Source organism: Salvia hispanica, chromosome 6 (assembly GCF_023119035.1).
Source record: "Salvia hispanica cultivar TCC Black 2014 chromosome 6, UniMelb_Shisp_WGS_1.0, whole genome shotgun sequence".
NCBI classification, from domain to species: Eukaryota; Viridiplantae; Streptophyta; class Magnoliopsida; order Lamiales; family Lamiaceae; genus Salvia; species Salvia hispanica.
The window spans coordinates 5,665,932-5,680,852 of record NC_062970.1 but is presented as its reverse complement, the minus strand read 5'-3'; the positions used below and the strand labels follow the sequence as shown (position 1 = coordinate 5,680,852).

Genomic DNA, 14,921 nt, shown 5'->3' with positions numbered 1-14,921 from the left:
ATTTGCCAACTATAATTGACCTGTGATAGTTATAAAATTGGTGGTGATTTCAGACGATGAATTCGTTCGGAAAATTTCGTTGAGGTATTAAAAAGTCTCATGCTACGTTGTTTTCATTAATTATCTTATATTTTTTTGAATTACGTACAATTCTTTGTACATTGCAATTGGGCATTTCTTTTGCTTAAGTTTCTTGCTCTGCCATCCATCTACGATCGTATGACATATTCGACTAATTAAAACTTAAAAGGATATTATTTTTTCATGATCAACGATAGACATGATTGAATATTTTTTATCCATTACTATAGTTTTACTATTTATAAATTAAATTAGCTAGCTCAAATTAATTAGGGAAACGGTCTAGTATGTTGAATATCTCAATCTCAATCGAATATTAAGAAAGGTGTGAAAATTTGAGGTGGCAATTAGCCTCTGCTAATCATGATACAATTTGATTTTCACATTGTTAAAGACTTATAGCTTTCTCGTGTTACAATTTAACACGTTTGTCATTATATAGTTTGATGTAGAATATAAGTAATAGATATACATCTAGAGGTTTACATATGTAAACATCATATTGTTTCAAGATTATTATCAAGCTTCATTATGTTAGTCATTATATAGTTGGATTTTACTCATTATAGTATTTCTTTTTGTCATTTCAATGACAAAATATATCAATCATAAAAGTATAACGTACTTATCATAGTAAGGTAGTATAATCATCGTAATGATATAGTATTCTCATCATAGCTACAATATTAATCGGTCTAAATCTACAACTTGCTATTAACAATATTAGAATTTTGTCATTCTAGATTGACAACAAAGTTGGTGAAAGTAAGGTAACATAATATAATGAGTCGGATTTTAGACTATACCATAACTACAAATTATGGAAAGACATATATATTCCGCTAAAATATTTAATTTAATAATAATGGATTGCAATGCATGAAAATAGCATTCATTAGATCTTCAAATCCAAAATTAAATAATTCATACTTTCAAATCCAAAATTAAATAATTCATACTTTTTAATGACAGAAAAAATATTCATATTTGAAGTATTATTATAAAAAATATATCATGATCCACTTTTCTTTTTTGGTTTGTCCCAAACAAGATGACTCATTACTAAAAACGGAAATAAATTTATTTCTTCTTTATTTCATTTATCTTACTTTACTCTCTCCACTTCACACACAAATAAAATTGCATAAATTCTCGTGCCGCTCAAGGAAGGGGTCATTTTCCTTGGGACGGGTGGAGTACCAGTAATTTGTTTTTTCGAAAAATGATGCTCCATTAAAATTGGATGGATCTTAGTTGGGCTTGTAATCAGTAAGCATCAATAATGTTTAGATCGGAAAATACAAGGAATTGCTGGACTAAGTGATTCAAATATGACAAACATCATTAATGGAACTTTGGAAAAAATTTAGCAGCCATTCAAATTGTGAGATGTCGTCTTGTGTTTGATGATAACTGGGTTCCCACTATCATTATTATTTTCTCTATTTAAAAAAGATTCTGCACGTTGCTGAGAAAAAGAGAGAGAGTATATTCAATCGATATGGCCCGTGATTTCTGGAGATTCTCCGTATATATCAATAATTTAGACTATAAGTTTATCTATGATTTTTATATTAATTATATACTCCATATCGATAACCAATTAACCAATAAAATATAGGGTAGTTTGAGATTAATATTATCACGGGTGTAATTAATAAATCAAAAATAATCTTATAATGATATTGTTTCGAGATTAATATTCATCTATATGAACATTCATAAGACTCTAATAATACCGTCAATAAAATATAAATTGCGCAATCAATGATAAGAGAATCAAAATTGCACGGCAGATGAACTGTATGCTTTTAATTCACTTGACAACTGTTATATACGATCAAATATAAGAAAAAATAATTAATACTCCTACAGCATGAACGATCCAAATTCCACCGCAGTTTAAATACGTCATCCCTCCATCCTGCATTAGGAGCCCGCTTTTCTACTGTAGTCCACTATTAGAAATCACGATTCATTTTTACTATAGATGATAGATAGACTTTATATTTCACTCACATTTTATTATATATAAAAATGTATTTTTCACCTACTTTCTTTCATATTTAACTCGTGTCAAACTCTAATGAGACTTTGCAAGTACGCACGCGTACGTACGAGTACTTAATTGGAGAAAAATACCTAAATTGACTTGTGATGCCTACATAATATGCTTCTTATAGACGATAGTTGACATGTGATTGCACATATACCAAGTCAATAAATGCAAAAAATAAACAAAGAGTCTCAACCCATGCCTAATTAATACAATTCCATACTCTTCATACAAAACTGAAGCAATATAGTACATATTTTTCACCAAAAGTCGAAGTTTTGATGTCACATCTCCCTTCTATAAGTCATTTACTCCACATGATCAAAGACTTATATGGTTTAGACTTTGTCAAAAGAAAAACGAAAAATCGACTCTATCATCCTTCCACACCCAAAATATCACCATTCAAAAATTCCCTTAAAATCTTTACAAAACAAAATAAAATATCATGCTTAATTACGAGATAACCGAAATGCATACCACATAAATATGACATACTAATAACATCAAGAGAGTTCCCCTCAACTAAAAATAAAGAGAAAAATAATTAAAAATCTAAATTTGATTTGGAGATGGCTCAACTCTCCTCATCGGAATATGCTTATTCGACTCATCCTCATAGACATAAGCAAAACCACCATGCCGGGTCAGATCCATACCCGCCAGCTCATCATCCTTCGAGATCCGGAGCAGCTTCAGCCTATGCAATATGTAGAAAAGCGGACCCATGGTAACGCTGACCCACCCGATCACCACCACAATCTGGATCAAATGCGCCGCCAGCAGCCGCCCCCCTCCGCCCATGAACAGCCCGTACGGCCGCCCCGGCTTCCCCGGGTACACCTCGTTCACATACTTCTCGGTCGCGAACAGCGCCGTGAAGATCACCCCCCACGTCCCGCACCCCCCGTGCAGCTGGGCCGCCTCGAGCGGGTCGTCGAACTTGACCCGCTCGGCCAGCCTGTTGCACCCGATCAGCACCAGCGCCGCCACGAACCCGCACACCACCGCCGCCCACGGCTCCACCACCGAGCACCCCGCCGTGATCGCCGCGAATCCGCCCAAAAGCCCGTTGCAGACGTCCGTCACGTTCCAGTGCCCGGAGAGGATCCTCTTCCCGAACAGAGTCGTCAGCGCCGCCGTGCAACCGGCGAGAGTGGTGGTGACCGCGGTCCGCCCCACAGCGGACCACTGCCCGTAGTAGCTCTTTGCCGCGTACGGGACTAGGATTTTGTTAAATGACCCGGGGTTGAACCCGTACCACCCGAACCATAAGAGGAAAGTCCCTAAAACCACCAGGGACGCGCTGTGGCCGCGCAGGGCTATAGCGCGTCCGGAGTGGTCAAAGCGGCCGATTCTGGGGCCTTCTATTAAAGCGCCCCAGAGGCCGGCTATACCGCCCACCATGTGGACCACGCCCGACCCGGCAAAGTCGATGACGCCTGATCCGAATAATAAATTATTCGTATTAAAGGCGCTGGCCCAGCCGTCGCCAGACCAGAACCAGTGCGATACGACCGGGTAGACAAACCCGGTCAGGAAGGAGGAGTAGATTAAATAGGCGACGAATTGGGTGCGCTCGGCGATGGAGCCGGAGGTGATGCCGGCGGCGGCGATGGCGAAGGCCCACTGGTAGAGGAAGTTGCTGTAGTCGAAGTTGGAGGTGGGGACGTCTTTGAGGCCGAAGAAGTGGCGGCCGATGAAGCCGTTGGAGGGGGCTCCAAAGGCGAAGGCGAAGCCGAAGAGGTAGTAGAAGAGGCCACCGGCGGCGGCGTCGAGGACGTTGGTGAGCATGATGTTCATGGTGTTCTTGGCGCGGACGGAGCCGGCGCAGAGCATGGCGAAGCCGAGCTGCATGGAGAAGACGAGGTAGGCGGAGAAGAGGAGGTAGGTGGTGTCGATGGCGAAGCCGGTGTCGAGGAAGCGGTCGTTGACGGTTTCGAACTGGCCGCAGATGTACTGGGCGGCGGCGGCGGCGTTGGTCGCGTTGGGGCCGAAGAGCGGCGCCAGCTGATCGGCGAGGCAGCTCATGGCTTTTTTATTTGTTTAGATGAAAGGAGAGATAATGTATGTGTGTATATGAACAGAATTTGTGAGAACAGGATATGTATATATAGAGATTTAGAGATAGATTTGATTATTGATTTACTATGAAGGAGGCGTCGATTTTGACTTTTCTTTGTTCATGGTAATCGAGGGTAAATTTGTCATTTTCCCTGATATTTTTATTTAGATTTTTTGTTAACTGGAAGATTTATTCCAATAAAAAAATCTTAAATTCCGGTGGTTGAGGGGCCATAGCCATCCCTTTGAATAATGGGACGAGACTTTTCATATATGTGATATTATGTTTGATGTCATAGTATGTAGGTACAAGTTTCTTCTTTAGCAAAGCAGTTGACATTGACTTAGGATTTCTTGGAAAGCTTACACAACTACATATGTTGTAGGGGTTCACCGTTCACATACAGAGCAAGTTTCAGGCCAAAATTCCAAAAATCATTGTTCCTAATTTCAGAATACCGTCTATACTCGTATGATGTTAATTATGCATAATATTGTCGCATGTGCAACGACATATATACTTATAATTTCAGTTAATGTGTTTCATTATGCATATATACATAAATTATTATTTTTTATATAAAATAGTCATTACAAGTAATGATTTCTGAATTCGTCCCTGTTCTCAATTATGTACTCGCATGTTTCATTATGCTTTTGTAACATACTACATATATTCACTATAATTAATAATTGTCATACATAAAAATGGTTTATACTCCCTCCGTCCCAGATAATTCGATCCAGTATTTCATTCCGGGCCGTCCCATATAATTTGTTCATTATTATTTTTGGTAGTGGACCTCATATTCCACTAACTCATTCCTACTCACATTTTATTATAAAATTAATACTTTTAAAGTAGGACCCACATCCCACCAACTTTTTCAACTCACTTTCTATTACATTTCTTAAAACCCGTGTCGGGTCAAAGTGTCCCGAATTATCTGGGACAGAGGAAATATTAAATTTTCGATTGGTATGCCCCAGAACCTACAAAGTGACTAGAATATTGATAAAAGAAATAATTTTGATCTTAGCCGTCCAACATTTTATAATCCAATAGTAAAAAGAGTATTCCTACTTTGTTGTCACCTCACAAATACTCCGTCTGACCGTAAAAAGAATTCTCAATTTTTCATTTTGATATATCCGTAATTTGAAGTATCATTTTTTGGCATATTTCTAAGCTCTAGTGCTTAAAAAGGTGTCATTTTCGAACATTGGTGATCCTTATATAGGCAGGAAAAGGTTTGACAAGAAATGTAGGTCGTTTCTGCGGACTGCGACATTCCAATGGGTTGTTGGGTTCGCAATCGCATGTGTGTGAGCTCAGGGGTCGCGGGTGGTCTTCTGTTTTCTCAGGCTTTTCCAGCAAATCTCATGGGTTGGCTCATCGTGCGAAGTTAACATATTACCGCGGATCTTATGGAAAAAGTGATGAGTTTTTTTTATTGTTTTCCTATTTTAATATTCAACTAATATGAGTTCTACTGGAGTATTAAAAACTGATACCTGTAACATTAAATTTACGCCATCTTTGAATCATCCATTTTTATATTCCGTAAAAATTACAGTTACACGGATCACGGATGATGCATCCCAATCGATAAAATATGGAGTAGTATATTCTACATATATACTCACGTGAAATAACTTATATTTGTATTTATATCTAGATATTATAGCAGAGTACAACTGTTTATTGTACTCTGTTACTAATTTACTTTACTTTCATAAGGTGAGTGCAAATAAGTATTTAAAGCATCTCCAATAATTCCACTAAACTCAAACCTATTTTAGTGTAAATCTCACACTAAATATTAATTTTGTTCCAACCATTTACACTAAACTCAAACCCAAAAGAATATTCCTCACCCACTATCTTTTTACACTTTTCAATAACATATATATATTTTATCTAAATTACACACTAACCTTATGACATTTTATCAATATCATAAATTAAATAATATAATATAAGATTTATGAATTAATATAACTAAATATAAAATCTATTATTCATTGAATAATAAATTACAAAATTTAGAAAATTTAAATACAATAAAAATACTATAAAAAATATTACAACGTCCACATAAAATAACTAAAATTCAAATTAAAATTCATTTAAAAATTTAATTTAATTATCAGTCTTCTGTTTTGATTTTATTTATTTGGGCTTATGTTTCTCTATTTTAAAATTTCTACATTATGCATCGTTTTTTATTACTTATGTTTAACTATTTTTTTTTATGATAGCATATTTGATTTGAATATAGTAATGTACGTATAGTATTAAATTACTAACTAATAAACTAATAGTTTCCATAGGTTTTATTTGTAACGTTATTATCTACTATTTAATAAAATTGGGTTCCATAGTGGAATAAAGTGACGGCTCATTCTTAGTAAATAGTAGTAATAGATTATTTTTTTCCAATTATATTGAATAATATAATATTAATTTGGGCCAGCCCATTATTTAATAACTAAATCAAATGTTAATAAGATTAGATTAGGTTAATTGATATCTTCTTCTCCGCCGCTTCCTTCTTCTCCCTGTAAGTTTTCTTCTCCCTGTAAGTTTTTTTTTTCACTGTATTTTAATTTCTCTTTCTTCTCTTCTTCTATTTTAATAAATATGAATTGATTTGGACTTGAATGCAATAACTCAAACTATAAAGAGTGTTTTTGGTATACTTTTAGTGCAAACCTAAAGATAGGTATTTTTTTCTTTAAAAACCTATAATAGGATTGGTATTGCAGTACCATTGGAGGTATTATTCTACTGCATTTTAAATTTTGCAGTACTGCTAGAGATCTTACTAGAACAATTAATCTAAACAAACCCTAGAATTGGAGGGTGGGCGGAGAAAAGCAATAGGCATGTATCATGATTCATGGGCAAAAGGGTCATTTAGGCCTTGCCTTTAAGTTGGTGTTGGATATTCTGATTCATATACAGAATCGAATTTGATTATGACAATCGTATATATATTTAATTAATAATAAGAGGAAACAAGTAAGAAAAAGTACTTATTTATACAATGATGGGTTGGTACCCATTTTTTATGCTATAGGAGTACTATATTTTTGTATAATTAAAAAAGTACATTAGTTAAACGTGGGGTTAACTAAACAAAGTTTGGGATTGGAAACAGAATTTTCACATTGATACTTTTGTCATAATGATGAATATATATTTTTTGAAGCAATTGAGAAGATAATAAATACTCCAATGAAATTTGTTTTGTCAATTTATTTGAGCCTCGCTCATTTGTTTGGAGAAATCAATAATACAGGGTTGCAAGTGCTGAAAATGTTAAGCGAGGCAATAATACAGGGTTGCAAGTGCTGAAAATGTTAAGTGAGGTAAGAGCATCCACGTCCGTGCTCTTTGGCAAGAGCACGGACGTGGGCCCGGACCCATTTTTACTTCCTGCTCTTAGGCAAAAGCACAACACTCACATTCATGCTCTTCCGCAAGGACATGCTCAAGGGTCCCACTATTCCATTATTTAATTTAAAGAAAAACATTTCTACAATATTAAAATGCATTAAAAATACTCGGATTACTATTACAAATTAAAATAAATTAAAAATTACATAATTAGAATCCTAAAATTTTTTAAAATTACATAACTAAAATCCTAAAAATTTAAAATTACATAATTAAATTCATAAAATTTAAAAAACCACTACGCTTTGCCGAATTTCGCCCAAATGTGTTTGATTAGGTCTTGTTGTAGCTCATTGTGGATTCTGCTATCGCGCATTGTGTGTCTTGTTTTAATCCTCTCGCCCACCGTCGTATGCACACCTCAGCGAGGGGGAGACCTCGCGGTTGAGCTTCCGGCGTCATCCTCGTCGTTAAAGTTAGCCGCCCTCGGACCTTCGTCAGCTATAATCATATTGTGCAAGATAATACACGTGTACATGATGTCGGCAATATTCTTAACGTACCACAGCTGAGACGAGGCCTTTACAATGTTGAATCGGGCTTGAAGGACCCCAAAAGCTCTTTCGACGTCTTTTCGAGCAGCCTGTTGACGCTGCGCAAAAAGAATCCGTCTCGGGTCTTGCGAATTGCTGAACGTCTTCACGAAAGTCGACCACCGTGGGTAGATACCATCGGCTAGATAGTAACCCATGTGGTATGCATTTCCGTTGACGGTGAAGTCGATTGCCGGTGCTACACCATTCAAAACATCATTGAAGAGGTGAAGAATAGAGCACGTTCAAGTTGTTGTTGGATCCGGCAACATCGAAATATGCATGCCAAATCCATAGGCGGTAGTTGGCGACCGCTTCAAGGATAAGTGTTGGGCCGCCACCTTTGTGGCCGCTTAAGTATTGCCCCCTCCAAGTAGTCGGATAATTCTTCCACTTCCAATGCATGCAGTCAATGTTGTCTAGCATACCGGGAAAACGGTGGACTGTTTCGTGAAGATGAAGCAACCGTTGACAATCTTCGGTGGTGGGTGCCCGAAGGAATTCATCGCCGAAAGCAGAACGAATGTCGTCGCAAAAATTTTTGAGGCATAGGATTCCAGTTGACTCACCCACATGCAAATACTCGTCGAAGAGGTCAACCGTTTGCGCAGTAGCAAGTTGTCGGATGGCACAAGTACACTTTTGTAACACCGAGAGACTTTGCCGACCGACTGCGTCTCTACGTGATTGAAAGTATTCACCACGGGCGGACAATGTGTTGACAATACGCATAAACAACCGTTTTAACATGCGAAAACGGCGCCAAAAGTAATATTCTGGAAACCGCGGCTGGTCGAAAAAATAGTTGGCAACGAGCCTTCCGTTGGCTCCCTCCCGATCACGAGGGATGTAGCGGCGAGTTGATTTAGTTGGTCGAGGAGGAGGGGCGGGGGTATTGGCGGCGACATAGGCTTCATAGGCGGCACGGTATTGTTCATCGTATTCTTGTTCTTCGCGCTCCGCTTCCACAATGATATCGGTGAAATCCATTTTTGAATTTAGAGAGAGTTTGAGTGAGTGAGGAAGATGTAGATGAGTTTTATGAAATGGATGATGAATGTGTTGTATGAAAAAATAGATGATGAATGTGTGTATTAATAGATGTTTTTGGGATAAAAAAAAAAACGGTAATAAACGGCTATATTTTTTGGGAATCCAATTTTTTTTTTAATTTTTGGTATTATTTTCAATTTTTTTAAAAAATAGGAAAATCCAACGGATATACCGTTAGCGAATAGAATTGCACCACGTCAGTGTGCTCGCTGGCACGGACGTGCTCGATGCATCGAGCAGCACCATGCCAGCAGATTGAGCGTAGCGACGAACAGCGATGCACCGTGCCAGCGAACAGCGCTGTGGATGCTCTAACGCAATAATGCATGTCGCAACGGTATAAGAAATAGTACTATAAAAATTATGGTACAATGATTGCTAGTATTTGTACTTTGTCTGCAGTGCCTCAACATCCATTTACATGCTATCATGAACCTTGCAAAAATATTACTCTTATGAATTACAATCACCTTGCTCCCAGTTAAAAGAATTGCTAATCAATAGCATCCCCATCCGTGCTTGTGGGGAAGACGGCATCCGTGCCATCGGCACGGCATTCCCCTGTCCGCTGTTGTACTTTTGCCGACGGCATGGCTCTGCTCTATACATCGAGCACGGCTGTGCCGCTGAGCAGGGTGACATGGCGTGTTTCTATTGGCCGTTGGCATTTTCTTTCAATTTTTTTTTAAAATTGAAAATAATACCAATTTTTTTTTAAAAAAAGTTTCGGATTCCTAAAAATATAGCCGTTTTATTACCGTTTTTCTGATTATTTTTTGAATTTTTTTAAAAAAATTTTAATCCCAAAATCATCTATAAATACACACATTCATCATCCATTTTTTCATACAAATTATGTGTGTATTTTTAATGCATTTTAATATTGTGGAAATTTTTTTATTTAAATTGAATAATAGAATGGTGGGACCCTTGAACATGTCCTTGCGGAAGAGCATGGATGTGCAGGGAGTAAAAAATGAATAAAAATGGATCCGGACCCACAACCATGCTATCTGGCAAGAGCATGGCTGGCGATGCTTTAAAGAAATGAACACAAAACTTTAAAAGACAAATACTACTAAGACACAGTTGTTAATGTAAGAATATAGTCCTTCCGTCCGCGAAAAATAGGACACATTGTGAATTACATGAGTTTTAATGTGGATTTTGTAAAGTACTCCCTCCGTCCCATTGAAGATGACCCACTTTCCTTTTTGGTTTATCCCAACTAAGATGACCCATTTAAAATGGAAACACTTTTATCTCTACTTTATTCCCTCTTTCTTACTTTACTCTCTCCTCGTAAAACACAAAATATAACTGCATAAAATCCCGTGCCGCCCAAGAAAGGGGTCATCTTCCTTGGGACGGAGGGAGTAGTAAGAGATAATGGAAAAAAAGTAAGAGATAAGTAGTGTTAGTGGAAATGTGGAATGTGGAAACCATATTATTAGTAAGAGAGAAGGAAAAAATGTAAGAAAGAAATAGTGTTAGTGAAATATGTGGTTCATATTATTAGTAAGAGAGAAGGGAAAAAAGTAAAAGAGAAGTTGTTGAAAACTTTTCTTTTTTAAATACGCTCTATTTTTCGTGGACAATAAAAAATGATAAATATACTTTATTTTTCATAGACAAATGAAGTATTTATCTGCAAAACAAAGCAACACAACACAACACAACACAACACAACATAATGGTTTCTCTCTCTTCCACTTAATTATATGTACACAATTACCAATAATTCGAGCCAGTTTCATGATTCTATACTCCCTTTATTGACCTTTACCAAACCTAATAGGATGGTGAGTAGTGACATTTTTCATGTGAAATAGTAAAACTTGAACCAACTATATAACAGTAACTTGTACTATAAATAATTTTTTATGTTTCACTTTTTTTACACGAAATTTTGTTGTCTTCTAGAACTGTAGTCTAAGGTGCTAAAATGTTTTCAATAGCATAATTTTATAACAAGATTGTAAGAGATCACTTAATGTGCTGCTACACATGCTAACATAATTTTATTCATAATTGAGGCATCAAAGTTTTTCTCATTTGCAAGAGTTACGCGTGGATTGTAATTTTCGTCTTTTTGGATACTTAGCCTAACTTATTGTATCTAGAAAAACACAATCTTGTATTACAAATAGTATCTTATCACCCCCATATCTAAGTAACCAAAACATTTGACGCATTTTGCCATTTCAAAAATCTGAAATTCATATACTATAAATATACACCGATTAGTTATATTAGAAAACACAAATAATTAAAATGCCTTCCATTGTATAACTAAAGTTAAAAGAATAGCTATATTATGTTGAATTTCTTTGTCACGTTGCATAATTGGGTCACTATTTTTGCATCACTTCTCAGTCCAGAGATTTGATACACACTGAAATAACGCATAAATGGCCCAACCTTAGGCCTTGGATAAAGCCCATTAAACCTAATACCCATTACCCACCTGTATACTATTCAAATTTTTAGAGTTTTAGAAAAACATTATTTATATCTCGTTTGAATATTTTAATAACTGTACCATCTTATTTATAAAAGTACAGATTAATTCCTTCACCATTATTACTTTACAATTATATCCTATCATGCAGATATACTATAAAACATTTTTGGTAACAAGCTCAAGACCATCTCATTCACCATTATATAGAAATTAGAAATGTCATATGCAACATCACAAATACAATACAAAGTCATACACAAAAGTTTGCATCATTGGTGACAAGAGTCAAGACCATGTGTTACCAGGACATGCTCAAAAGAATGCATCTCCCACCATTTTCCCTTCTTTACAAATAATAGGACTCCTTTCCTCCTACTCATTGAACCTTGATAAAAAATAAAATAACATTAGAGCTCAAAAATAATTTTTTAGCTAAAAAGGGAAAAAGAAAAAAGGAAACAACTATAGTGATTGTATGAAAAGAGTGGCGATATCAATATGGTTCATAGGGCAATTTTATCAAAAGATGATTATACCAATGCTGTACTAAATATGGAGCATACATTTTGGGAGGCAAATCTAGCATGCTAGGAATAATATGTGACAGCAATTATTTGAATGGTAGGAAAAATGTGAAACCATACCTGCAGAATAGAACAGACTGTTTGTATCACTGTAAGAATGAGCAACACGGTTGCAGCGGTAAGAGACAAGAAGGACCAAGGGTTGCTGAAATAATTCTTTCTCAGCATCACTTTTGATCTAAACCAGCTGGCTTTCCACTGGTGAAGCCAATCCTTGCGTAGTCGTTCAAATCACTACAGAGCTCAGCAAAATAGAAGTCGTTTGCTTCAGTCACAACTTCCTTGTGAAGAGTGTTAAACAGGTCTGCTACTTGTTGGCTGTCGCCTAACTTATTGTCGATAATGTCATGATACACAAGTAGATCAACATCACCCGGTGTGTCTATGAAGCTATCCATGAGTATGACGTAACTAGTAATATATTTGGAAAAGTACCCGAAATGGCCTAACTGCTCAAAGGCTACAAGATTCCGAAAGAATGTCTCAGTCAATTCATCAACTCTCAATTTGGGGATCGTCAGCTCACCTCCTCGTTCACACAGAACCTCAAACAAGCAACCTCCTTTTCCATCTCCGGGTAGAAAAAAGGAAACCTCAAGCAAACAATCTGCTTTCCCACCACGGAACGTGACTCCAGCTTCTTGTAGCTCTGTTGCACTGCGAGTGTATTCAAACTTTCTAGCTAAAGATGTTTTTTTTCTCGGATTTTCTGTATCATGAGAACGCCCTGGTGGAGCATGAAGAAACAAAAGAAACTCAACAAAATGCCTAGCATTGTAACACCGTGCTGACAATGCAACCTTGTGCGTATTACCAACATTCTTGAAGAAACTGTGAGCAAGATCATAGATGGTGAGCACGGTGCCCTCGTTCAAGAATGATAGATCCACAAAATTCATCAGGCTCTCCATTATTCTTATAGGCAGCTGATTTTCTATCAACATCATATCATGCAACAAATTATTGTGCATCCACTGATTTTCATATATTGACTCGCTTTTGTCTCTCAGCTGTGAAAAATAGTTTTGTAGGAAAAGTTCAACGATGAATATCCCGTCCAAGAGAATAACTTCTGTAAGTTGCTTAACAGAAAGGTCAATCTGACCCTCATAACACCCACGAACAAAACTTTCTTCCTTTGCTGCAAATTTGACTAAGGTATGCATCCCAATTCCAAATCTGCTCAAGAAATTATGCATGAATTTCAATTTGGAAACTTCCATGCCTTGAAGTTGGGTTTGATTATGATGAAGTGGTCCAATTGACACTAATCGAGGAGTGTAGGCTCCTTCATTTGCTCCCCGTAGCTTCTCAGAAACTCTATAGATACATGCTGCATACGAGTATGAAGGATCTACTGACAACTTCTCTAGTTTTTGATCAAATGAAGATATTAAGATTTCAATCATATGAGCTTTTGATTCTTTATTCTCAACATTGACTCCAGCCTGATCAGATTTCATCTCCTGGTTTTGGGGCCTGTTAGAACTGTAGAGACGACAACAACGGCCATCAAAATCATATGTATAGACTTCTATAACAATGTCCTCATTAGACTTGAGCCTATAATTGAAGCTGACCATCTTAACGTTATTAAAATTAGATGATATACGCATATATGAAAGATAAGAATTCTACATACATGAAGCTGGAAATCTCAACATTATTGGAAGTAGATGAATTCTACATATATGAATGCAGATAAGATGCTTGAGCTATGCAAACAAAGTAGCAAAACACGTTTGGCTCATAAAAGTGGACTATAATTAATATGCTCAATCATCCAATAGGAAGTGTAACAATTTTTTGTTAAAATATTTTGGAAATTTTGTAAGAAAATTAGATGCAGTCAGGTTCATATAATGGATTAAAGAAGCAATCAAGCGCAATTCCACCCTCTCAACTTTGGGTTCATCATAAATCTAACACTAAGACTCAAAACTGAAAACTAGGAAAAAATCTATAAGTAGAAAGCATAATAAATGAATTTCAACTTTCTTCTCGAATTTCTGTTAAGTGCAACCTAAATTATTCCGTTTGATGTTCAAATTCAGTCAATGAGGAAGTAATTAGGGCTCACCTCATGTTGTGATAGACGAGAAGCAGGAGCTGTATAGTTAGTTAGCTCTGGCAAAGGAAAACCTGCAATTTTCTTCGGTCGTTGACTATGGAAGTTGCTTTCTCAAGTCTCACCTCTGTCCTCTCTTTCACTACTGCTACTACTCCTACTAAACTTTATTTAAGATATTTGTAAAACAAGAGTAGAAATCCAAATACTATTGGTTAATAATTTTGGGGGAATGGGTTTTAAAGTCACCAACTTTCTATGAATTCTGATTTTTCTAATGAACATTAAAAAGTTTGTGTAATGTCACGAATTTTATTATCGGTTGTCATTTTCCCATGTCAGGTTTTTCGGTTTGATTCAAACTGTTCGTTTCCTATTAAGACAATGTCCAAATTCTTTTATCTTACTATCGTTATCTTCGTCTTTGAAATAGCTTCGTGTGGGTACCTTGTACGCCTCAATCGGAACTCGGATGAAGAAGTTATGACCATTACAAGGTCACAGCCTTCATCAAATGACCATAACTTCTTCATCCGAGTTCCGATTGAGGCGTAC

At 36.6% G+C, this 14,921-nt stretch overlaps 3 protein-coding genes across 3 annotated transcripts; all 3 read right to left on the bottom strand.

Annotated features, from left to right (window-relative positions):
* Positions 1-2,519: 2,519 nt before the first annotated feature.
* Positions 2,520-4,226, bottom strand: LOC125195927 (ammonium transporter 1 member 1). The gene has a single exon (XM_048094215.1). The coding sequence runs from the start codon at positions 4,166-4,168 to the stop codon at positions 2,693-2,695; it is 1,476 nt and encodes a 491-aa protein (XP_047950172.1). The 5' UTR covers positions 4,169-4,226; the 3' UTR covers positions 2,520-2,692.
* Positions 4,227-8,025: 3,799 nt separating this feature from the next.
* LOC125194547 lies at positions 8,026-9,187 on the bottom strand. The gene is made up of 2 exons (XM_048092806.1): positions 8,626-9,187; positions 8,026-8,105 (listed from the first exon to the last, which is right to left on the bottom strand). Exons 1-2 carry the CDS (start codon positions 9,185-9,187, stop codon positions 8,026-8,028), a joined length of 642 nt encoding a protein of 213 aa, XP_047948763.1.
* A 2,705-nt stretch (positions 9,188-11,892) lies between these two features.
* LOC125193306 (UPF0481 protein At3g47200-like) lies at positions 11,893-14,509 on the bottom strand. Its single transcript, XM_048091077.1, has 3 exons — positions 14,379-14,509; positions 12,359-13,786; positions 11,893-12,099 (listed from the first exon to the last, which is right to left on the bottom strand). The coding sequence occupies exons 1-2, from the start codon at positions 14,381-14,383 to the stop codon at positions 12,466-12,468; spliced, it is 1,326 nt and encodes a 441-aa protein (XP_047947034.1). The 5' UTR covers positions 14,384-14,509; the 3' UTR covers positions 11,893-12,099; positions 12,359-12,465.
* Between the last annotated feature and the right edge of the window lie 412 nt (positions 14,510-14,921).